The sequence below is a fragment of the Alosa sapidissima genome, chromosome 3, assembly GCF_018492685.1.
Source record: "Alosa sapidissima isolate fAloSap1 chromosome 3, fAloSap1.pri, whole genome shotgun sequence".
NCBI lineage: Eukaryota > Metazoa > Chordata > Actinopteri > Clupeiformes > Clupeidae > Alosa > Alosa sapidissima.
The window spans coordinates 16,577,667-16,602,622 of NC_055959.1; the positions used below are offsets into that span (position 1 = coordinate 16,577,667).

At 40.8% G+C, this 24,956-nt stretch overlaps 2 protein-coding genes and 1 long non-coding RNA gene across 6 annotated transcripts in view; 2 read left to right on the forward strand and 1 right to left on the reverse strand.

The window, feature by feature from the left end:
- Positions 1-1,680: 1,680 nt before the first annotated feature.
- Positions 1,681-24,956, reverse strand: part of sult3st1 (sulfotransferase family 3, cytosolic sulfotransferase 1) — a 42,626-nt gene continuing 19,350 nt past the window's right edge. For 2 of the 4 annotated variants that reach the window (XM_042086095.1, XM_042086096.1), the window contains 6 exons: positions 6,938-7,364; positions 6,596-6,804; positions 6,263-6,389; positions 5,973-6,067; positions 2,279-2,459; positions 1,681-2,178 (listed from right to left, as the gene is read on the reverse strand). In XM_042086095.1, coding sequence (XP_041942029.1) covers positions 2,051-2,178; positions 2,279-2,459; positions 5,973-6,067; positions 6,263-6,389; positions 6,596-6,804; positions 6,938-7,079 — 882 coding nt within the window. In that variant the 5' untranslated portion in view covers positions 7,080-7,364 and the 3' untranslated portion in view covers positions 1,681-2,050. Of the gene's footprint in view, positions 2,179-2,278; positions 2,460-5,972; positions 6,068-6,262; positions 6,390-6,595; positions 6,805-6,937; positions 7,374-24,956 lie in introns of those variants that run through there. The other 2 variants (XM_042086097.1, XM_042086098.1) reach the window with 2 other exon arrangements.
- On the forward strand, positions 7,500-20,340 carry LOC121704913 (GTPase IMAP family member 4; the record flags this gene model as incomplete). Its single annotated transcript, XM_042085461.1, has 2 exons — positions 7,500-8,165; positions 19,586-20,340. A coding segment is annotated over exon 2 (747 nt), but the record flags the coding sequence as incomplete, so codon positions are not given.
- LOC121705230 lies at positions 20,344-24,955 on the forward strand. The gene is made up of 2 exons (XR_006030737.1): positions 20,344-20,440; positions 24,199-24,955. It is a non-coding gene; the product is annotated as an uncharacterized LOC121705230 (long non-coding RNA).

Genomic DNA, 24,956 nt, shown 5'->3' on the forward strand with positions numbered 1-24,956 from the left:
TGCACCGCATTTGGCATAAAAGCCAGAGGGGGGGGGGGGCTTAGAAACAAAGCAAGCCAGCTATGAAAAGCAGTCTAGACATTCGTGTAGTAATTCTGCTCAAATCCCTGAGACGGTTTTGCGCCTTCAAGAAAGACAAGGGATGGACCGGAATGAATACTGCCATGGAGGTTCTCGAGATCCAAGTAAATACATTCATGTTCATTAGGGGGCATATTTTAAGCCAAAACTGAAATCTGGTATGTGACTGGCTTCAGAGGGCATAGGCAGGACAGAGTTAATGTTTTAAAATACACTAAGAAATGCAAATCGAAATTCATTTTTAAAACTGTATTATCGCTGTAATGGTCAAAATTTGATATGCATGAAATTGGCATATGTAGCCCACTCACCAGTGTCATGGACAGTTTGGAAGGATTATTTGCAGAAAATTGCAGCAGTGATTCATATCCCAGTTTGCCCAGCCATCCACTGGAGTAAATGAGGCAGTTTCCAAAACCAAAATGGGGATAAAAATAAAGTTATTACTCTGCATCTCACCTCGAAGTGAAATGTAGGCCTATGACTGAGATTTTTTAATGATATGCTATTTTTATAATTTCTTATATGGAAATTTAATGATAGCATTGCTTCTTATACCGCCCCTGCACTCTTATTGTCTGTATTTGTGTATCTATATACTTTTTTTCATGAGCGTAAGACTAGAAATAGACTAAGAAACACTAAACTGGAAAGAAGCCTCAGTATAATGAGGTGGTGGAAATGCAGACAGTTTCCTGATGTCTGCCACTCCTGAACTCCTACAATCACCAGTGAGTGCAGTGGTATTGTCACTAGGCACTGTAGGTCTACTTTCCACTCTGTGGATGTAGAGTATGGCAGCTTTTAGCACTTCTCTTACTGTCCACATATATATATATATATATATATATATATATATATTTTTTTTTTAAAAAGCTTCAATTCAAAAAGACATGCACAAAACACAAAATTCTCACTTTCAACACTTTAGCGCTTGACATTCTCACACACAGCAAGTGACAGGACTGGGTGCCACTATTTCTTCACAGCCGAGTAGTGCCCCCTATTGGACATAAGAAGAGATACATCTGCCTGCCATGAAGCCACTCTACTCCAATGAATGTCAACTGATCTTAACACTGCTTCACCCCAAATAACTTTCTCCATGGAAATTATTTAAAGGAACATGCCAACTTTTTGAGAAATTAACTTATTTGCCGTTTACCCCAGAGTTAGATGAGAGGATAGTTGTCATCTCAACCAATCATCAATCAAACCAATATTTTTATTTAGTGAAAATTAGCATATTATCCTAATTCTGTCTAAGAATAATAACGGTTCTCAGGTAAACCGTAATGTATGGCTCAAATTCAGCCTCTGTGACTAGAAGCACAGAGGTAAATGTGGCAAAACCAATCTTCAATTAATCTTCAAACCAATCTTACAATCTTCAATCATGCAGATATTATTGTTACTTATAAGTGTGGTAAGTTACTTAAGTGTGGTAAGACAATTACAAAGTGCTTTCAGTGTCATCTTATGCATCCAACAGTGGTTATGATGGGCTGATGAAATTAACACATGACGATTTCTAGAATCTTTACTGTACTCTTTGATTGTATTACTCAGGGGACGACTATAAACTGAGATATTTCATGAGATTACAAAGCAAAGAAGCAACGCATGGATGGTCATTGTATTTCATACATTTCTGTTTTAACTGAGTAACTGATTGCATAATATCTAAAAAAAGTATCATTTTGCAAATTACTGATTTGATCAAAATAAATGGTTCAACCAGTATTAAGATGATGCATAATATTTCTTCGATTCCTGCTCCTTCAGCAAGTGAATGATGAATATTTTATGAAAATGTCTTTGTGTGTGTGTGTGTGAGTGAGAGAGAGAGAGAGAGAGAGAGAGAGAGAGAGAGAGAGAGACATAGCAGTTTGAAAGAGAGAGGGGACAGTTGTAGTCTTTTGTAGGGATGTTTCTTAATGACTTTCATGTGCAACTTTATAATACAATGTCATCGTGGCTGTCCATTCATTTCCCAGATAAACTTCAAAGGTAGGTCTCCCATTCTCTCCTGGTAAACACGGTCAAACATTTCACTCTGGGCCACTGTGAAGGTGTTCTTCCAGTCACCAATGGTTCCTGCAAAAAAGAAGTGTTTTTTTTATAATGTCTAAACTATTTTTTGCAGGTGTTTGTCTTAAAAAGACCTCTGGAGTCATCAAGGATGATGCAGTCTGACCTTTACGGAGAAAGCGACTTTTTTCTCTGTTGAGGAGTTCCTCGGGCAAAAACTCATAGTTGGCTTTCGGGTCTGTTTTCATGTTCTTGAAGGTGGCTTTTTCCACTACTCGGTTGATAGCTGCCTCATCAAGATCTCGTTCCAGGAAATGGCAAATCTTCCGCACAGCTGTGTGGAGGTCCTGCCAGAGCAACGTTAGTGAAAGAGCTTAATGCTAATATCATAAGTACCATCCATAATTACACATTATCAACAGGTCATGTGTTTAGGGTAAATTAACTACATTATCTATATTTACATTTAAATTATTTTTTACATTTATAGGCTGAAATCAATGCTGAGCTTTAAATCTTCAAATTCTACATTAAAGTCTAAATTCATTTTATGGTACAATCATATAGAAGACAGGTGAACACATCTGTTGCTACCACTACCACTATGCAATACATAGTTCTGCTAGAACATGCCACAAAAAGTTAAAAATAAATTAAAAAAAATACTTCACACCATGACATCAACTACTGTATATTTTCAAAAGTCACCAGTTAATGCACTGGCAAGCCTTTATCTAAAGTGATAACTGGGCTGTTTGCAAGGTTCTTGCATGATTTCAGGAAGCCAACTGAATAGTTTTAGACCAAACCTCCATAATGTTGCTTATTCACTATTTCATTTCATTTAAGTAGCTCATCTGTGTCTGATAATGCCACATTGTTTATATTTGTTCTGTTTGTTTTACAGTTGTTTTATCATGTTTTCTCATTTTTGACAAAAGTGTAGCTTCTAAATCTAACAGTAACAGTAGTATAGTATTGTTATTACAGGAGCAGATGGCTGGCTTAGGTGAACCCAGACGAACCTGTAAGCACATTTGAATTTACTCTGCAGCTCCGTCTGGATATTACAGAGAGATTTCTCCCGATGGGGCTGTTGATAAGAGTATGATCTAACTTGGCCTGACTCATTTTTTGGAAGGATAGCTGCAGTCGCTCATCTAAAATCTTCAGTAGTCTGTACCTCATCTCATAACCTGCATCTCAGGTCATCGTAGCGGTTACCACGTTATTACCAGGGCTGTGGGGAGGGGCCTTGGGGAGTGAAAGTGTACAGGGCTGTGATAACACAGTTGCTGGAGGTACAGAAAAGAACTTATACAAACAGCGATATCATGTCCTTTTTAAGATCGTAATAGCCTAATCAGCCTGGCCTCAAAACACCAACCGGGAATTCTACCGATCACCACTACTGATATGATTACAGAAAGTACTGTTAGCAGGGCTGCTCAACAGAACCAATTGTATAAGTTTAAGTATATATACTCTTTTGATCACTGCATCCTTATTTACTACTGTATTGCCTTTAGGAGGAGTAGTAGAAGTATATATACTCTTTTGATCCTGTGAGGGAAATTTGGTCTCTGCATTTATCCCAATCCGTGAATTAGTGAAACACACACAGCACACAGTGAACACACAGTGCGGTGAAGCACACACTAATCCCGACGCAGTGAGCTGCCTGCTACAGCGGCGCTCGGGGAGCAGTGAGGGGTTAGGTGCCTTGCTCAAGGGCACTTCAGCCTTTCCTACTGGTCGGGGTTCGAACCGAACCCTCCGGTTACAAGTCTGAAGCGCTAACCAGTAGGCCACAGCTGCCCTAATGGCTGCATTGAGATAGATAGATAGATAGATAGATAGATAGATAGACTTTATTGATCCTCAAGGGGAAATTCAAGGGTCTCAGTAGCATATAGACATAACACCCAACATGCACTTACAGCAGAAATGGTAAACATAAGTATAAGTATAAACATATAACTAAACTCCACTGTACAATAAAGACAGTAGAAGATAAGACAGATAAGAAAACTAACAAAACTAAATACTAAATACACTATATAAGTTAAATTAAGAAAGTCCAATGTGCTTCAGGGTGATCAAGCATAAGACGCTTGTAGTGACAGGGCCAGGACTGGTGAGGTGCTAAAGGGAGTGAGTGTCATGGTGAAGGTGCAAACAGTAGTCCAACCATAGTCCTTAGTTATGTTTGCCTGGCAAGGTGCTCAAGAGAGTGAGTGTCATGGTGAAGGTGCAAAAAGTAGTCCAACATTAGTCCAACAGTGCAACAGTGCAAGAGTAAGGTCTAGAGACCAGCATAAATAATATAGACAAATAGGATTGCAAGTGTAATGTAGACAAGGTAAAATAAAAAACTATTTCAGTGCAAGAACAGGTTGAGGTAATAGGGTTATAGCCATTCATTCATTCAGTATTGTATCAGAAGCCTGACCGCAGCCATTGATCATGTGTGCTAATATAGCATGAAAAACAGAGTAGCAGTAAAACAGTAGTGAAAACATTAGGCTATGTACAATAGTAAAACAGTAGTAAAACAGTAGTAAGCAGTAGTGGGCAGTCAGTACTCAAAAAACATGGACATGGAGAGGGTGGAGAGGCAGACAGACTAAGCAGAGAAGTCTATCTCTCCTCTTCCCTTTAGTGAGGCATTGAACAGTTCAATGGCCCTAGAAACAAATGACTTCCTCAGCCTTTCAGTTGTGCATGGCAGTGAGCGAAGTCTCCAGCTGATCAAGCTCTTTTGGTTTTTGATAGTGCTGTAGAGCGGATGACATTCATTGTCCAAGATGTTGATCAGTTTGTTTAGGGTCCTTTTGTCAGATATTGAAGTGATGCACTCCAGTTCAGCTCCCACTACAGAGCCAGCCTTCCTTACCAGCCTGTCAAGTCGCCGAGCATCCTTCTTCTTTGTGCTTCCTCCCCAGCATACCACTGCATAGAAGAGGGCGCTGGCCACAACAGACTGATAGAACATCCTGAGGAGCTTGCTGCACACATTGAAGGACCGCAGCCTCCTCAGGAAGTACAGCCTGCTCTGTCCTTTCTTGTAGAGTGCATTAGTGTTGGCTGACCAGTCCAGTTTATTGTCCAGGTGGAGACCCATATACTTGTACGTGCTTACCACCTCCACATTGACCCCATCAATAGAGCGGGCTTAGACCTTCGGAAATCCACCACCATCTCCTTGGTCTTTAAAGTGTTTAGTTGAAGGTGATTGAGTTTGCACCCCTGCACGAAGTCCTCCACCAGGCTCCTGTACTCCTCCTCTTGCTCGTCCCTGATACACCCCACAATTGCAGTATCATCAGAAAACTTCTGCATGTGGCAGTTCCCTGTGGTGCTCCGGTGGTGCTGATCAAAGTGTCAGAGAGGCAGTTCTTCAGTCTGACGAACTGTGGTCGCTTGGTCAGGTAATCTGTAATCCAGGTTACCAGGTGAGCGTCCACACCCATCTGCAAGAGCTTGTCTCCCAGTCTGAGGGGTTGGATGGTGTTAAAAGCACTTGAGAAATCAAAGAACATGATTCTCACAGCACTTTTCCCCTTGTCTAGGTTGATGGCATCATTGATGGTATCAGTGTTAACTGACATGAACGAATATTGTCTTTGAAATTGAGTAAACAAAGGCATTAAAAACCTTCGTTGACAAGAAAGATGTGTTTGCTGTACGTCTGAAACATTTGCTTTTGGAGTTGGATGTACCAGTTTCAGTTTCATTTCACAAGATTTTACCTATGGTTCAGCCGTGAAGGTCTTGTGTGACAACTCCTGTCTGCTTTGCTTGTGTCTCTTTTTCACTGAGCAGTACAGTTGTGTACTTGGCTGATGTAATATGCTTACCATGATCATGTCTTCATACGTCAGAAACAAAATATTGTACTGCTCTCTCTGAGAGTTCCAGACACGCACATGGTCGAACCAGGACGCAGCACCAACTAGACAAGTGAGATGAGAAAGAGGGATTGTAACATTACTGTAATAGAAAAATAGTCTGCAAAATGTTGGTGAAATATGTTGGTCACTACTGTATAAAGCCTAAATTATAGTTATCATGAAAACCCTGGTTAATTAGTCTGATGTCTCTACATTGGTGAGGTCTACACTGAGTGCCTGATCGTGTTTTTTTCTACCTTGGCCTAAAAGATACTGCTGAAGAAATTCATCAAAGCTCTTTGGGGTTTCCAAAGCGGCCCATGCACGGCAGAAATGGTAATATGACACCACATTGTCCTTCGGGTTCCTCATTACATAAATAACCTGGAATAAACAGACAGGCAGACACACAGCAATTCATTGATCTACACACACGCACACAAGCAGAGAGCAAGCGAGAGAGAGTGTGAGAAAAAGAAAGAGAGAGATGGCTAGAGAAAGTAACAACCACCTTTTATATATGCACACAACTGATGGATCTGAACTAAAAACCCAGTGTATGACTGATTACATGGTTTCTTTTGGCACACCTTTGCCCTTCTGTCCTTCAGGCCGGGGGGCATCAGGACTGGGGTGAGGTGAGAGGCGAAGAGCCGTGGGGAGGGACGCAGTGAGTAGTCTGGGCGGCCTTCACGGTACTCCAACCAAGGCATTTTCTCCAAGTTGTTGGGGTAAAGGTCAGAGTCCTTGAAGTCAGACTTGCAGATCAGTGTCACAATTTGTTGTGCCCATACCGTGCCTGTGTGTGTGTGTGTGTGTGTGTGTGAGAGAGACAGAGACAGAGAGAGAGTCCACTTTCACCATATGGGTGTGGGTAAATACATCTGAAAAAATCAATCAAATCCTCTTGGGTTTGTGCCAAACTTTCTCACCTGACTTGGGGTAGGTAACAACGAACACATCACTGTCCCGTATCTCAAAGTTTTGAAGTGAGTCTATGTACTCTGCTGTTGTGACTCCAATGGCAAACACATAGTCTTTGTATTTACAAAGGTAGTCTGTGATATTCTCCATGGCTGAAATCCGGCAGATTGTGTGCTGTAGCAAACAGTGTTGGAATAACCTGCTTCCTGGATCAAGTTCAGACTTTGGACTGGGGTGGTCCTTAATCTTGCCAAGTCATGCTGTTGCCATCTAGTGGATGAGGGGTAGGCCTGGGTGATAAAACACTTTAGCAATAAGGATGTTGTTTAATATAATTTCAGATAGTGTGTGTGTGCATAACAAACTTCTGATGCATGAATAAACTTCCAACGTCCTCCATCCATGGCTCATAAAATGCCCATCATGACCACATTCCTGGGAAAAAACACATTGCTGAATTAATACCATGCTACATGCAAGCATGGGTGGGCCAGCACACAGACGAGGAAGTTTGATATGAATTTGATATTAATTCATTTACACATTTACAAGTCACACTGTTTCTAAAGCTTTTAAAAATTCTAAATGGCAAACTCTCATTTCAGAGTCAACTTCTGTCACGTTGCTGTTATGGTAACATATTACTCAATTGATTTCTTCTACATTGTGCTGTGTCAATAAATGATCAAATATTGTATCACTGCCTATACTGCAGCACAGTACTGTAGGTGTAAGGTGGTGGATTTAAACTAGCACCCATATTGTGCAAAGCAAAAAACATTTGGCAAGAAATTGCTGCTTGATGTTGAAATGATAGAATATTTTATACCAATCATTTCAGCAGATGACTCAAACAGATAACAAATCCATTTTTATAGGCCTACATTATGTTCATATTAGATTCTGTTTCCATGGTATATAACTCCAGGATTATCTTATGAACTTTGGATTTATGGGAGTGCACAAGCTCATAAAAATGATTTGCTCTGGACAACAGGCGATAACAGTGAGCTAACACTGTACAGAAAGGAAGACAAAGGGCAACATAGGATAGAGGATGTACGCTTCCATAGGAAAGAGTTGAAGTAAACAAGAATGTAATATAAGCAGTCTTGATATTTTTGATGTGACAGTTGTCTGTTGTGCTACATTTGACCATAGCCTACTACAAAACTGTGGATTCATTACATTTTTGTAAAGAGAGGAGCAAGCAAGCATAATCTAATTTTTCCAAAGGTGAGTATGGCTCTGTGCCAGTGTTGCATTGTTACACTGTTGCATAATAGTGTGACCATCATATGGATATTGTTTTTGTTGATTGTAGTGTGAGTGTGGCTCATCCAAATGGGTAGATGGGACATTGCCCCATCAAAAGATCTATCTACTTCAGTGGTTCTCAAATTGTGGGCGCGATGAACAGGAGGAAACTTGTTTTTTTGTGCCTATCTTTAATAATAACATAGGAGTCATAGACAGACCGACGTATGAATTATAACAACAAACTAGAAAAGCATTTCCTAAAGAAGGAAATAGGGGAGACCGGGGACAGTTGCAACAGGGGACGGTTGCAACATGTCAATTTTCTCCAATCAGAAACAATGTAGAGTGATGACACTCACACTGCATATGCTCAGTTGGATGCCCCCCCTAGCAGAGAAAAAGCAAGGAGATTCTGGAGAGAACTGCTCCAGGATTTATTGTAAAAAAAACTGTTTTTTAGGTATGAAATTTATTTTCTTGAGCTTTGTTTCTGTAAAACTGCTGTCACTGTTTTTGTGATTCAGCTCAAACTTATATGATTTAAATGAGTGATATGTTAACTTTAAGCTACTATGGTTAGCATGTCAAGGTCCCCTTGTTTAGCTAGCACATGAGGTTTTATCATGGCTGATACAGTCCCGTACAATGCATAAATATGATAATATAAAATATATATTTTTAAAAACATGTTTTACATGACAATAGTCTAAATAAAAGTGAATTGCCTCCCAAATTGTTCCATTCTTCCTATGTCACTAAAGTCCTACTGTATTTTATATCAATTTCAATATTTGATATCTGCACATAAGGCCTACTCATCTAGACAAATCTATAATTGTCATGTAATCAAAGCTGGTGAATAAATAACACTGTACTATTATTATAACTTACATAACTTGTATTTACATACAAAAATAATAATTTTGCTGCACTGACATATATTGTAATATATTGTATTTTTAACATGTTGCAACCATCCCCAAACAATGTTGCAACTGTCCCCGGGCCCGGGGTCAGTTGCAACATCTGACTCCTTACATTCAAATGCAAATTGTGAAAAATGTAGATTCTGTAATTATCTTTAAATGGTTTAGACTATTAACAGACATATGTAAGTGTATTGTATAAAAAATTGGTTTGTCTAATCCAAACCGTCTCTGAGTAACAGAGCCAAATGCAAAAAGTGTTGCAACTGTCCCCGGTCTCCCCTACAGTGCAAGAAAATGCAAAAAATATTATGTAAAATATCATACAGAGTAAAAACAAACTATATTGGTTGCTAGGTATATGAGGTTTAATATAGTTAGAATGACTGAACAGTTAAATAGGTGGATAGTTTAAATGGTTAAATTATTTGCTAGGCAGATGAGGTTTAATATAGTTGGAATGACTGAACTAGGTAGATGAGGTTTAATATAGCCTGGCCACCTGGCCTAGGATTCTAATTGCTTAACGGCAGTCTTAATAGAGCCATATTATATGCTTAAAGCCTGAGACAGAGTATATAGTTTTAAAAATGTAGATAGTGTAATGGATGTTAATAGACAGAAAGTTGAATGGATGTTGATAGGCAGATGGGTTAATGGATGTTGATGGATAGTTTAATGGGTGGATAAGTGAATGGTTTGAAGAGGATGAATGGATAGAAAGTTGGTTGAAATGTGCCTTATATCCTTGTAGAATGGAGAGACACAGAGAGAGTTGGCCTAGTTCAGCAGAAAGCAGTTGATACAGGTGCAATCAGTTGAACTGATTCTTTGATGGGACCTAGATGAGCAGCTGGAAGTTGATACAGGTGCAAATCAAGTTAATTAGTCCATTGTGATGTCATCAGCCTAAGTCTATGGGGAAATTTTGAGTAGTTTTTAATAAATAGTTTAAAAAAAAGTATAAAAGTTACAAAGATGAAACGGTACGTTAAACGGTTGAAGCTGCATTAATTCAGAAGAAGAAGAAGAAGAAGCCTAGGAAGAACAGTACAGTGCATTTTCATGCACTGTAATAAGAAGCCTAGGAAGAACAGTACAGTGCATTTTCCTGCATTGTAACTAGAAAACGCAATTCCAGGGAATTACCAGTGCATTAAAGGGTTAAATTGTTTAACAGTGAAATATTGTAGTGAGGACTTTTATTTTGAAACAGTTTTTGGCAGAGGAAGCAGTTGAACAGGGTGTGTAGTCTTAATGCGTCTATCGTTTTTCCAACCCAGTTTAGATTAATTTACAGCTGTTGAGATTAGATTAGATTCACGTTTATTGTCATTGCACAAGTACAAACACAGCAGCATCATAATGAAATGTTCCAAATTAATAAGCTTATTAACAGTATTGTGCCAGTTCACAGCTTTTTCTGAACTAGTTCAAGTTCAGTTCATACATGCTCAAAGTGAACAGTTCATGTTCAAAGTTCACAATTTTAATTCTGAACTAGTTCAAAGTTCAGTTCACTTTACTTTTTTCGTGAGATATTCAAATAAATACTTTTTTTCACACTACGAGCTAGAAATCACTATACGTTCTTTGAAGCTGCTCATTGTAGACATTTGCTCATGACACTGCAATTGTGGGTTTCTTACCAGGTGATGAAACTTGCAGCAGTACAGACAAGGTAGACCAGTCTCCGTGCCATCACTTCCACTAGCCATTTTTTTTTTAAAAATTGCAGCGCTTTCTCTCACTCTCGTCATTGGTCTGTCTCTCTCTCTCTCTCTCTCTCGCTCAGGCATGAAAACAGGTCAGGGGTGAAAAAGGTGAGAAGGGCGCGCAAAGTGGGAAATGGCCATTTCATAGCAAAACAGGCGCGAGTGACATTGTTGCCAATAGTGCATAGCTTCCATGGAGTATGAAGTTGCCTAAAACCAGAGATTTATAAAGAAAACAAACTACAAAATGACTATTTTTTTACAAAAAAAATACTTATTATTTCTTCTTTTTGGCTTGGGCCTAAGTGTGAAGGGGCCCAGCGCTGTTTGGCAACATGCTTCACCCTGGCCCTCCTCTCCTCCTCAGTAATCTACATGAGTTTTCTTTCTTTGTGCCTGAAGTTATCAGACATTTCTGAAGATTTCATAGGCCTACGGGACACTTCATAGTAGACTATTAGAATAAGTCTGAATAAGATAAGTCTGAATATTTGTTGGACCAAACCAGGTAATAAATAAACTTGGGTAGGGTAGACTAGGCTTTAATTTGTAAAATTGGTTTGAAATGTTTTAACCTGCAGCTAGGCTACTTACAGATTGTGGCATTGTGCTAGTGTGTCAGGCCACTGAGCGTTTCTTAAAAGACAGCATTGCTATGTCAAACACTGTTTTTGTCTCTGAACTCGACAAAACGCAGCAGCCCAGTTTAGGAGCATTTAATTCAACTATTTAGTTATTCACATTAGCCTTTGCTATACTGATAAAGTATGCCTATTTGCTTCACCTTTTGTCGATCTAGATGGCTAAAACTGCACGTATTCTTCATCAAATGAACTCGTTATGTCTATATTTCTGTCCAATATCGCTAACTTTAACAACAGCCTATGCTACGTTGCTACACCAATCTCAACGTCTTTTTCTGACAGAAGTTGAACGTTTCAACTAGCCCACCTGTGACATCAATAAGCATCTCTCCCATGATCTCTCCTCGCCGGGCTCACATTTCAGACGCATATAACTGTAGTCACACAGACAGGGAGGCTATTCCAGTGCAAGCGTTCTGTTCACGTTGCATCCGCGGCAAAATTTAGCTTCCACTGTTTAATAGGCTAAATGCATAGGGGCTGCATTCACATAATCGTTGCTGGATCAGACAAGTTTTTAATTGGGCTCTTGTCTTACAACGCATTCGCGTCTGCGCGTGATTTGTAAACTCAGTTGTAACCCCATACCCCCCCCCCCCCCCCTACAATATTTTCTCATCGATGAGAAGCATTCTCAGAGTATACTTGCTGCAATATCCGCGGGCAGCAAGTATACTCGTCCCTGTCAGTAGTACAGAGTGCAGATTACGATGGGGTAAAAACTGCTATTCTTCGAGCTTATGAGCTTGTGCCTGAAGCGTATAGGTTGCGGTTCAGACGCTACCGTAAAACAGACAGGCAGACCTTTGTAGAGTTCGCCCGAGAGAAAGAGCAGTTCTTTGAGCGTTGGTGCGCTGCACGAAATGTCACCGATTATGCCCAGCTTTGCCAACTAATTCTCATTGAGGAGTTCAAAAACTGCCTCACTGATTCCGTGGCGATGTACGTCAGCGAACAGAGGGCCGAGTCTCTCGAGAAAGCCGCTGTTCTTGCTGACGAGTTTGTGCTAACCCATAAAGTGCGCGACAAGCCGCGGAAGCCTGAGCCCAGGGTGAACTCGCCGCCGGAGAGTAGCTTACAACGCCAATCTGATAGCTCCGACATCAAGTGCAATTACTGTAAGAAACCCGGTCACCTGGTGACAGATTGTCTGTCACTCAAAAAGAAAAACGCTAAAAGTGCAGGGTTGATTGCTACTAAACGAAAACCTCAATTAATCCCAAGTGTGAGTAAGGATCTTGAGTGTGATCAGTCGGAGGCTTACAAGCCATTACAAGTGTGTGTAGGCTACGTTTCCCTCCCAGGCAGCAATAACCTTAAACCTATAAAAATTCTTCGTGACACTGGTGCCAGCCAATCCATGATATTAGAGGGAGTACTACCCTTGTCTGACAAAACTGCACTAGGGAGTAGTGTTTTGGTACGTGGGATAGGCATGACTTTTATTCCAGTTCCTCTCTATAAAGTCCAGCTCGAGTCTGAGCTGGTTTCTGATTGCGTCGTAGTGGGAGTACGGCCGTCTTTACCAGTTCCAGGCATCGACTTTCTTCTTGGGAACGATATTGCTGGTGGGGGTATTTGGGAAAAGTCAGTTCAATTTCCAGAAGTCGTTGCTGTGCCACTGCGCCCTGAGGAGGACGAGTGCGGTAAAAAGTTTCCGGATGTTTTTCCATCATGCGCTATCACCCGTGCAATGTCCAAACAGATCGACGCGTCCAATGCGAATGCATTTGAGGATTTGCAGAATACTTTTCTGGCAGATCTCAATTCGGACTCGTAAAATATAATTGTGTCTAACGCCTCTCAACCTGTATCACCTGCCATAGGCAGGGATGAGAAAAGTCAGTGGCTGACTCAAAATCCAAAAATTCCGATATCAAGGGTGGATTTAATTAAAAACCAAGAGGAGGATGAAACTCTCACGTCATGTTTGGCATCGGCTTGTCCTTCCAGTGATCTTGTGTCGCAGCCTCAAGGCTACTTCTTTCGCGAAGGGGTCCTAAGGAGGCCTCGCGATGTTCCAGACGATTGGCGGGCAGTTTCTCAAATCGTTGTGCCTGCTGGTTATTGAGGGGGAATACTACGAGTAGCCCATGATGCTGCTGCTGGACACTTAGGCGTCACTAAGACATATGATCGCGTCCTGCGTCATTTCTACTGGCCAGGACTTAAAAAAGATGTGAGGCATTTTTGCAAAACCTGCCACATTTGTCAGATAATAGGCAAGCCGAATCAAAAGATTCCTCCCGCTCCGCTGTACCCGATCCCTGTGATCCGAGATCCCTTTGAGCACATAATTATTGATTGTGTAGGTCCCACGTTCCACTAGTGGGTACCAATATTTGTTCACTTTGATGTGTGCCAATACCCGCTTTCCAGAGGCTGTTCCTCTGCGGAAGATAACCACCAAAACTGTGGTGCAAGCAATGATCAAGTTCTTCTCGCTCGTCGGACTACCACGGGTAGTACAAAGCGACCGGGGAACTAACTTCACTTCTCGTGTTTTTGCCAAAGTTCTGAAACGGCTTAAGTTTGAGCACAACATCTCTAGCGCATTTTATCCCGAAAGCCAAGGAGCGCTTGAGAGGTATCACCAAACGTTTAAGTCAATGCTCAAGGCCTACTGTCTTGAACTAGGGGCGAGCTGGGAGGAGGGAGTTCCCTGGTTACTACTGGCTTCAAGAGAAGTGGTCCAAGAGTCCACTGGTTTCAGCCCGGCTGAACTAGTGTTCTGCCATACGCCCCGCGGCCCACTTGCGGTTCTCAAGGAGGCTTGGTTGAGTGAATCTAACCCCCGTACTGTGTTACACCACGTTTGTGACATCTGATCGCGTCTGTTCACAGCATGTGAAATGGCGAAAAAACATCTGCAAGGTGCACAATCGAAAATGAAGAAATGGTACGATACAAAAGCGAAAGAACGTGTGTTTAAGCCGGGGTGACAAAGTACTCGCGCTACTCCCTGTCCCTGGTTCGCCATTACAGTGTCGATTTAGTGGTCCATATACAATCGAGCGTAAAATATCTGACCGTGATTATGTAATCAATACGCCAGAGCGCCGTCAAAGCTCATGGATGACTCACGTGAACATGCTCAAACCGTACTTTGAGCGAAAGGGCGATACTGCGACACTCTCCGTGGTCCTGAATCAGGAGCCTCCGCTCACTAAAGTGACACCTGTTATGTTATCCTCGTTGGTGGGTACTGAGGAAGATGACATAACAGACCCAATAGACAAGTGCTATTTCAAGAAAAAGTCCTTGTATATGGGTCTAGGGTCTAGAGGCATTTCTTAGTAAAAGTTGGGAACAGGACTTTTATCATAATTAACATGTGCTGAATCCAACTAGCCCTGTTCCCAAGCAGAATTTTGAGTTTTTGACCATCTAATTAGCATAAACAAAATGGCTGCCAAAATGGCGATTTTGGGCACTTTCTTCAGACGGGCATCATTATACCATGTAAATAAATTAATATTGTTCACATCTGTGCATCTCAGAAATCTCCTGTGGGCAATAAATAAAAAGTAAAGGCTATGAAAAATATAAAAATGCAAAAAAAAACTATTATTATGCTAATTAGCATTATTATCAGCTTATTATACTCTTGACTATGTTTACGGTCCTCTTTGGCAAAGAGTGTGGCCTGACTTCATTGGTAAACATCTTCTTCGTGGTGGGTGGACACATGTTTGGAGTTTAAAATCATTGGAGTTCCTTTGAACTAATCACGAACAACCGTAGAAATATCAGTAGAATATCGCTATGTTTAAGTGTAATAAAGTGTGTACATTTATAAATATAAATAGAATACTATGGGTGGGATAGGGGCAAAATGTTCGCCTCCTTGTTGTCCCTGTGAAGGCCATCGACATGGACACCTCAACAGGCACAGGCAAGGAGGCACCGGGGGGGGGGGGGGGGGGGGGGGGAGGGGGCATTGATGGAGGGGTGTGAGGAACCAGTGATGCGTTGAGCAGTTTTCACCATCCTTTGCCGTCCTTTCCAGTCGGAGGCAGAGCTGTTGCCATACCATACTGTGACACAGTTGGTGAGGATGCTCTCAATGGTGCAGCGGTAGAGGTTTAGAAGTTCACCAGGATCTGCGGAGAGAGGTTGTGTTCTTTAGTCTCTTCAGGAAGAAGAGATGCTGGTGAGCCTTCTTGATCAAGGTAGAGGTGTTGAGGGTCCAAGAGAGGTCCACAGAGATGTGGACACCCAGAAACATGAACTGGTGACATGCTCCACCTCAGTCCTGTTGATGAGGATGGGGCTTTGTGTGCTAGCTTTTGACTTCCTGAAGTCCACAATGAGGTCTTTGGTCCTCTTGGTGTTGAGAGCCAGGTTGTTGTCGGTGCTCCGCGATGTTAGGTGCTGGACCTCCTCCCTGCAGGCTGTCTCATTATTGTTGCTGATGAAAGCAATCACTGTAGTGTTGTCTGCAAACTTGACAATGGTGTTAGAGCCATGTACAGGTATGCAGTTGTAGGTGAAGAGGGAGTAAAGGAGGGCTCAGCACACGCCAGTGTTCAGGGTGAGGGTTGAGTGGGTGAGGTTATCTAATCTAACAGACTGCGGTCTGTTGGTTAGGAAGTCCAGAATCTAGTTTCAGAGGGAGATATTGATGTCCAGTTCACTGAGTTTGGTGATCAGTTTGGAGGGGATAATGGTGTTGAATGCTGAACTGAAGTCAATGAACAGCATTCTCACATTGGTGTTGCTATTGTCAAGGAGGGACAGGGCAGAGTGAATTGCCATAAAGATGGCATCCTCTGTGCTCCTGTTCTGGCAAATTCTCTTGAAGCATTCTATACTGCAAACAAAATCTACCTCTGGGTACAAATAAAGTAACTTGAACTTGCACTAGTTATAAAGTTATTCATCTAGCTATTAATTCACAGGACATGCAATCATTTTACTAACACAAATGTTATGAAGAAATATGGGTGACACTTTATGGTAAAGGTACATGAATTATCATGAATTCATGCATGAATTAATTAATGATTTATGCATTACTTAATTCCTTTATATCCTATGAATCATCAGTACTTGACATGAATTCACATACTCTCATTTATGATGACCTCATGTATGAACAACACATCAACTAAAGCATTAGGTGTGATGGGTATATCATTATGATTTATGATTTCTTAAGCATGATCATCATGATTACATGAATTTTAGGATAATTGCTCATGCATTTATCATGTCTGTGCCCCTTCAAATAAAGTAGTGAATAATGACATGTGTTTAGAGAACTCCAAAGTTATGTTCAAATCAGAATTTGAGCAGTGATGACCACATTTTTGGCAGAAAAATAAAGTCATGATCATGGTTAATACATCATAATTCATAATAATGTGCCCACCGTACCTAATACTTTAGTAATGTGTTCATGTATGAGGTCACAACTATGAACTCAGTAAATTCCTGATGATTAATTAGATATTAATGAATGAATCCCACATTTTTGGCAGAAAAATAAAGTCATGATCATGGTTAATACATCATAATTCATAATGATGTTCCCACCGTACCTAATACTTTAGTAATGTGTTCATGTATGAGGTCACAACTATGAACATAAATCATAAAATTAATTAATGTACCCTTACCGTAAAGTGTTACGGAAATGGGTAAAGGCCTGTGTAACTTACTCCGAGACTACATACATTACTAACCCAATTCGCTTCAATTATGTAAATGTAATGCAAATCAGGTTTTATGGCCAAGTATACTTGGGTATACAAGGAATTTGGTCTCTGCATGTATCCCATCCGTGAATTAGTGAACACACAGGTCACACATTAAAGCACACATTAACCTGGAGCAGTGAGCTGCCTTGCTACAGTGATGCTCGGGGAGCAGTGAGGGGTTAGGTGCCTTGCTCAAGGGCACTTCAGCCGTGGATGTGGGCATGGGAGACTAGTGCTCAACCTTTCCACCACCCACATTTTTCCTACTGGTCGGGGATCGAACCGGCAACCCTTTGGTTTCAAGCCCGAAGACCTAACCAGTAGGCCACAATTTTAAACTTTACATTTCATCACTACACATCTTTCTTGACCCTCAAAAAACATAAGTCTCATTCGTCAAATACCGTGTGCCTGCTCAGTTATAAAATTTTAACAATTACATTTTTCAAAGGTTTTTTCAAGTAATTAACATGGGCATAATACTAGATTTTTTTTTCTTTTTTTCACAGCCTGTATCCTTGATCTATTGGCCAAGGAAGATTTCTGTGAACAATATGAATTAATTTACATGGTATAATGACATCCGCCCAATGAAAGTGCCCAAAATCGCCATTTTGGCAACCATTATATTTATGCTAATTCGATGGTCATAAACTCAAAATTCAGCTTGGGAACAGGGCTAGTTGGATTCAGCACACCTTAATTATGTTAAAAAGTCCTGTTCCCAACTTTTACTAAAAAAATGCCTTTAGGAAGCACATATCTCAGAAATATCACCTGTCTATTAGCTAACTTAGCTATTTATTTTTAGTAGTTATGCTAACTATGCTAACATGTTAACTATGCTAACCATATTACTTAGCTAATGTTTTCTAATAGTTTTGTCAAAAATGATAACTATGCTAACAATGCTAACTAGCATGCTAACCATGTGACTTAGCTAACTTACCTTTTCATTTTTAGTAGTTATGCTAACTAGCATGCTAACAACTTTAAAATGCTAACTATGCTAACCATGTGACTTAGCTAACCTAGCTAATCTTTTTTAGTAGTTATGTTAACTATGCTAACTAGAATGCTAACATGCTAACTATGTTAACCATGTGACTTAGCTAACCTAGCTAATCATTTTTATTAGTTATGCAGATTGTACGATTCAGAAATTCAGAATGTACGATAGTGGTGTGCTTCCTGAACAACGGTCCGTGTGGAACAATCGGATCCCTGCGCGTATAGTGCGCGTCATAGGAATTTAACGAGGCTTCGAGGCAGGGTTTTTGCCTCGAGTAATTTTTGTAATCGAGTTATTCGAGTAACTCGATGAATCGTTTCAGCCCTAGGCTAAACAGTTAAAAAGTTTAGTAGTTTAAAGGGTTAAATTGTTTAACAGTGAAATATTGTAGTGAGGACTTTTATTTTGAAACAGGATGTGTAGTCTTAATAGGGCCAGTTTGTATGCTTAAAGCCTGAGACTTTGAGTAGTTTTTAATTAATAGTTTAAAAAGTATAAAAGTTACAAAGCTGAAAAATACATAGCACTCATGTCCTAAGTAAGACCTACGCAACGCAGTTTGAATGACGTTTCTATGTTAAATGGTTGAAGCTGCGTTAGAAGAAGAAGAAGAAGAAAAAGCCTTGGAAGAACAGAACAGTGCATTTTCATGCACTGAAATAATAAGAAGCCTAGGAAGAACAGTACAGTGCATTTTCATGCACTGTAATTAGATTCAGCAGATTGAGACAGGAAATGGAACCAAAATGCGAAAATAATATTTTAACGTTACTATTTTGCCAGGGTGATGGGGTCAGGTGGGGCTAGAAAATTCCCCACCTCCAAAGTGGGGAATGATGGAAAAGGTTTGAGAACCACTGATCTATGTGTAATATTTTGTTTAATATTTGTTTAATATATTGTTTAATTCTTGTTTAATCAGCTTTTGTAGACCTATTCTGAAAGATCTTTAAACTCAACTAAAATTAGTAGGCCCATTTCTTGGGTGGAGAGCCGAGCCACTGTCAGCTGTTCATTAGGGGCTGAGCCCCCTAAAGGTCTGATCCTAGAATTATCCCCCTTTAGGACTATAAAGCATTGAAAAATTGTCTTGAAGAGATATTTCAGTTGTCTGTACATCAAAATAGGAAGTTTAAATTTACCATGCAGGGAAACTGGCTCCACACTGCGTCAGGAAGTAGTACATTTCAAATCCCATACATACATTTCATATCTCATACATTTCAAATCTCAGTATATACAGTATGTTTAGTAAAGGAAACATCCCTCCCGACCCTTTAAGAGATGTACTAGTATGAGATGCTGGCAGCAATAGGTTTTTGACTTCCTTGCTTGGTCGAAAGGTTGGTCAAAACACACTGCAGTTACACATTCACTTCCTCTGACTGTGTCCTCAGGATCCGTCATGTCTTTGTCGGACAACCCCGAGCTGAGGCTCATCCTGATCGGGGAGAAAGAGGCTGGCAAGAGTGCAGCAGGGAACGCCATCCTGGGGCGGCAGGGCTTCGACGCAGTTGGGGTGAGGACACGGGCAAGCCTGCAGAAGCATGCGCAGGTGCGGGGCCAGCGTCTGACCCTGGTGGACACCCCCGGCTGGGAATGGTTCTCCTCGCGCGGGGTTCCAGCCTCCAGCATCGCAGCCCGGAAAGAGATGGTGGGCGGCAGTGCCGGTTTGTGCCAACCAGGCGCCCACGGCCTCCTGCTAGTGATTCCACTGGCATACTCGTTTGGCGGACGCGAGCGGCGGGTGGCTGAGGAACACGTGGAGATGTTCGGCCAGCGGGCCTGGGGCCACACGCTGGTGGTGTTCACCATCTTCGATCGGCGGCGGCTCCGCGACTCCAGCCTGGAGGAGGAGGTGGAGGAGAACGAGGACCTCCAGGCACTGGTGGACAAGTGCGGCGGCCGCTACCATGCCCTGTACGGTAGGCCCCTGAGAGGGAACGACCAGGTGGCCGAGCTGCTGCAGAAGGTCCAGGCCATGGTGAAGGGGAATGGAGGAGCGCTGCTCTCTAGTGAGGAGATTCTGCTGGAGGCCAGCAAGCGGGAAGAGGAGGATGAGCAGAGGGAAGAGGAGGACATGAGGGAGAGAGAGAAGGAACTGAGTAAAATGAGGGAGGCACTGAAGCTACTGAAAGAAGAAGAAGACGCGGATGATGAAGATGATGGAATGGAAGAGGTGCAAATGGAAGATGATGAGGAATTTACAATGCAAAGGAATTGGAGAGCACCAGAGAGACAGATGTCAGAGGGTGAGTATGTGTAGCCTGGAAACCAGACTCTCTGACTTCGCACAGAGTCCATAGGTGTTCGTTTTTTTCTGGGTGGGAGGGCACAGTTTGAGGTTTAAAATCATTGGAGTTCCTTTGAACCAATCACCAAACAACTGGCGTTTTGTCATACAGAGAAGTTTCTCTGCAGCACGCCCATAACAAGCACGGGTGCATCTTATCAGCAAACAATCACACGTTTCATCTGCGTAACTCTCGCCAAAATGCATCATATAGTGTTTTGTGAATGTACCCAAGTCAAACTTTCATATAAATGCATAAGTACATCCAAAGCGGCACTTTTAAGCTTGTATGCGTTGTCGTTTTCGGGTGAAATTACCTTTTGAATGGGATTCCTATAGGGCTACTACTTTTTTGATACAATCGCGTCAAAATCGCTATTTTTCAAATACTATGAAGGCTCGACACAACATGAAACTTTGATCGAAGTATCATCAGTGTCTCTACGCATGAACTCAAGCATTGAGAACATTGTTGGTGTACACAGAGTTTACTAAAAGAGAGGTTTTGAACAACTCACTTGTTTTTTCTGCTCGCTGCCATCTTTCCATCTTGCAAGGAGTGAGTTGTCCAAAATCTTTCTTTTTAGTAAACTATGTACACGAACAATGTTCTTAATGCTCGAGTTCATATGTAGAGACACTGATGATGCTTCGATCAAAGTTTCAAGTTATGTCGAGCCTTCTTAGTGTTTGAAAAATAGCGATTTTGACCCAACCATGTAGCCTATTAAACTACAGTTTGACTCGGGTACGTTAGCCTATTTCAAGTGACAAAATCTATGACTAAAGTTTAGCTGACGATATAACATCCTACTCCACTGTGACTTCGTTCATGACACTCCTGTTAATAGGCTAAACTATTATTTACATTTGCTCAAAGATTTCATAAGTATAAGTCCTTTTCGCTCCCTACGTTGATGTATTCCAAGCGATCTGCTTCAGGGGCGGGGACATAACAATCCTATGGTTTGTGTACCCTGTAGCCTCGTTTTAGCCGCCAATGGCCGCCATGTGAATAAGGCGAATTGAGAGTGTTCTTGATTGAGATTGAGTTTTCCTGATGAACAAAAATATATTTTAGTACTATCCCTGACCATTGCTGATTAGCCATTGCTGTTCTTTTCTACTGCACCAATATAGTAGAAAAGCTTTAACTTACTGTACACTTTAACTTTTTTTCTTGTTAATATGCAATTCAACACCAAGTAAAATCTATAAAATCAAGTTTGCAAGACTTCCCATTTCCTCATCAAAATAACGAATCAGAACATTCTAGATATTGTTCATATTTCCATTTGTTGCCTCATACGCATTTAATGAAAACATGGTAATTTTGAGTTTTACAGACAACTCAGTTTTCCAATGAGCAGTGTGTGCTCATCCAGGAGGTCTGCGCATTTGATAACGGCAATCTGGAGAGGACGCTTTTGTCTTCAGCAACAGATTGTATAAGGTTGACAAGAGGTTGCGATATGGTGAGGGACAGGTCGTTTTGCGCTATGAAAGAACATGCATAGCCTACTTTCTAAACGTAAAAACGGTTAGCCATAGATAAACGTAGCCTATCCTCTGTCGTGGTGGCTAGTTGCACCAGGTAGGGAAGATGTCCTGAAGTGCACGAACGTTAACCTTATGGCGGTCTTCTGATTGGTGGCGTGCTAAAACGTTTTCCTATTGCATCCATAAACTATTTTCTTGCAGCGAACCGCGCAAAAGCAAACCCCTGGCACTTTAATTTCTTTACACCATGGTTCTCCCCCGTTTCCAACAGCCGCCCATCTCCATTTATTTTTTAACTTTTGACACCTGCCTTCCTTTAGCAACAACGCATCCATGACAGCTAGTGCCCTTGCCAAATAGACGCACACAAATCATGACGCTAATATGCGAGGTTCTGGTAGGCCTACTGGTTATGGTTTTGTGCTATAAATGAAAAATATTTCATAGCAAAGTTTTAAGTTGACTATTTTAATTACATAGTTATTTTTTGTCAGCATACACTTACAACCTACTGTCGTTAAAAGTGAGGCCTAAGCAAAATAGGCTACAAGGCTGTCTGTGCGTCACAAACACGACTGACCCCCTTACTCAACAGTTCGCGATGATGACAATATTATTATTATTTTATGTTAACACGCTCAGTCAAAACCTTCCGTCGCATTGTGAAAAACATTGGTGTACATGTCATAACAGACGGGATAATAAATTGCATAGGCCACGGTTTATATTGTGTCGCTTTACACATAATGTTTGCATTGATTAAAAACTGTAACAATAATAGTAGCCTACATCGGGTGGCATAGCAGGCTATCTGTTCAAGTCATAGGTGACACCCAAAATGAATGACCTCCCCTGATAAGAGTTTGCGATAATAAGAAATTGTCTACATTGAAAAGAACACAGCCTACGCTTCTTCTCCGAATACACACATAGAGCTCACAATATCATATCCAAAAAAGTTAAACGGATTGGCCAACCTCATCAGCTGTCTCGATTGTGTCACTATAATCCAACTTTTAGACCGTTATAGTCCTCCATACGTGTTCTTTTTTTTTAAGCAAACGCCCGAGACAAGCGTGTAGCTACAAAATAAACAAAGCGAAACTCATGGCTGACGTCGGTTATCTTCTTGAGCGGTCACTGATTGAAACACAGAAAGTTCTCAAGAACACTATTAGGTCTTTAAACATTTACCATCACACACATTAATTCATCGGACCTAATATTTGTAGTTGCCTTAAAAAAGGAAAAGCAAAGGTGATAGTCCCCCGTCCCCCCCCCTTTTTTTTCTCATCGGATCTGCATCGATCTCAAATATGACATTTCTAAAATCAAATTGACGGAAATCCGTCGTACGACGGAGAACTTTAATCCTTGTAGACTCCATGATTTCCAAAAAGAATTGCAAAATTTGATTGGTTTAACCACAGGACAGTTTTCACCTTGGCCACAGTCCATCTTAAATGAGCTTGGGCCTAGATAAGACAGTGGCATTTCTGGATCATGTCTACATATTGTTTCTTCTTTGCAAGTTAGAGGTTTAACCAGCATTTGTGGATGGAGCATCAAACGGTGTTTATACAATATGGTTACTGATTTTTGTCTGAGCCAATACAATGATTTTCTTTACAGAAACAGATCTGTTTTTAATGCAGGGCAATGTGAGGCCCTAAAGATCACAGCCATCCCAAATTGTTTTTCAGCCCTGCCCCTTATTTACAAAGATGTATCTGGATTCTTTTGTTCTGATATTCTTATTCTGGTTAATCTTGTTGCATTATTGTACACAGTGATGCAATTGAATACCTCCACATCTTTACTTCTAAGAGACTGCCTCTCTGGGATGCTCTTTTTGCACCCAATCATGATGCCACTTAACCTAATTGGCTGTGAAATGTTCCTCCTTGTGTTTTCTTTAGCATTACTTATCCAGCTTTCTGTTGGCCCAGTCCCATGTGTTGCTGGCATAAAACTCAAAATAAGTGTATATTTTACATGAAATGTCAACATTTGCTATCTTGTCTGTGTCCTTTTTGCAACCAAATATGGGTTTAAGAGATTTGCAGATTATCACAATCCATTTTTATTTACATATTACAGTGTCCCAACAATCATTTTCAATAACACATCAATGTACTTATAATTTTATTTAGTCACTGGTTGTTGAGTCCTGTTTTCAAAATCAGTTATCAATTATGCCCCAATTGTGTCTTACAGAGGGAGGTGACAACAGACCTAAGAACTCAGCAATAAACTTTAACCTCAACATGTCTGGACTCCGATCTAGTATACAACAAAGCTGCAAAACACAATGACATAGACACTGACAGAGACAGATGGCGATGAGGAGAGAACAAAAGCATGCCCTGTAAAAGGAAGAACAAGTAAACATACCCTGCTTTTCCAATGCCAGCTGTAACTGATTTTAAAATCTTGATATCCATATCCAAATAACAGTGTAATTGTTGAAATGAACAGTGCGGTGCTACTGTATGTTGCTACAATCTTTCACTTACAGCATGAGACTTGTTTTTGATGTTGAATAGAGCAATGGGTGAGGGGAAAAATGATTTGCAGTGCACACATGTGGCAGAGCGGCATGCGTGCCTCCTGCAACAGCTCATGGACTGGGAGTTTACCCATCACTTTTCCTTTCTGTAATAGCTATTGATTTCTTTTCATCTGGTCATACAATCGATACTTGCAACAATGCAATACACAATGATTATACCCACTGCTTGGAATGCTCAGACATAATAATAGCATTAAGAAGAAGAAAAACACATGGAGAACAGAGGTGTACCAAAATATACTTTGGGTTTGTAATATTGATTAATTTGACAAACAACAGTAAAACCTATTGTTCATAACATATGCTGTCCATGGCAACATCATATTGTTAGTTGTGATGCTATATCTTTTTTTCATTATAATGTGAAGGTCTGTCAAGCAATTAAAAATCTAATTAATTACAT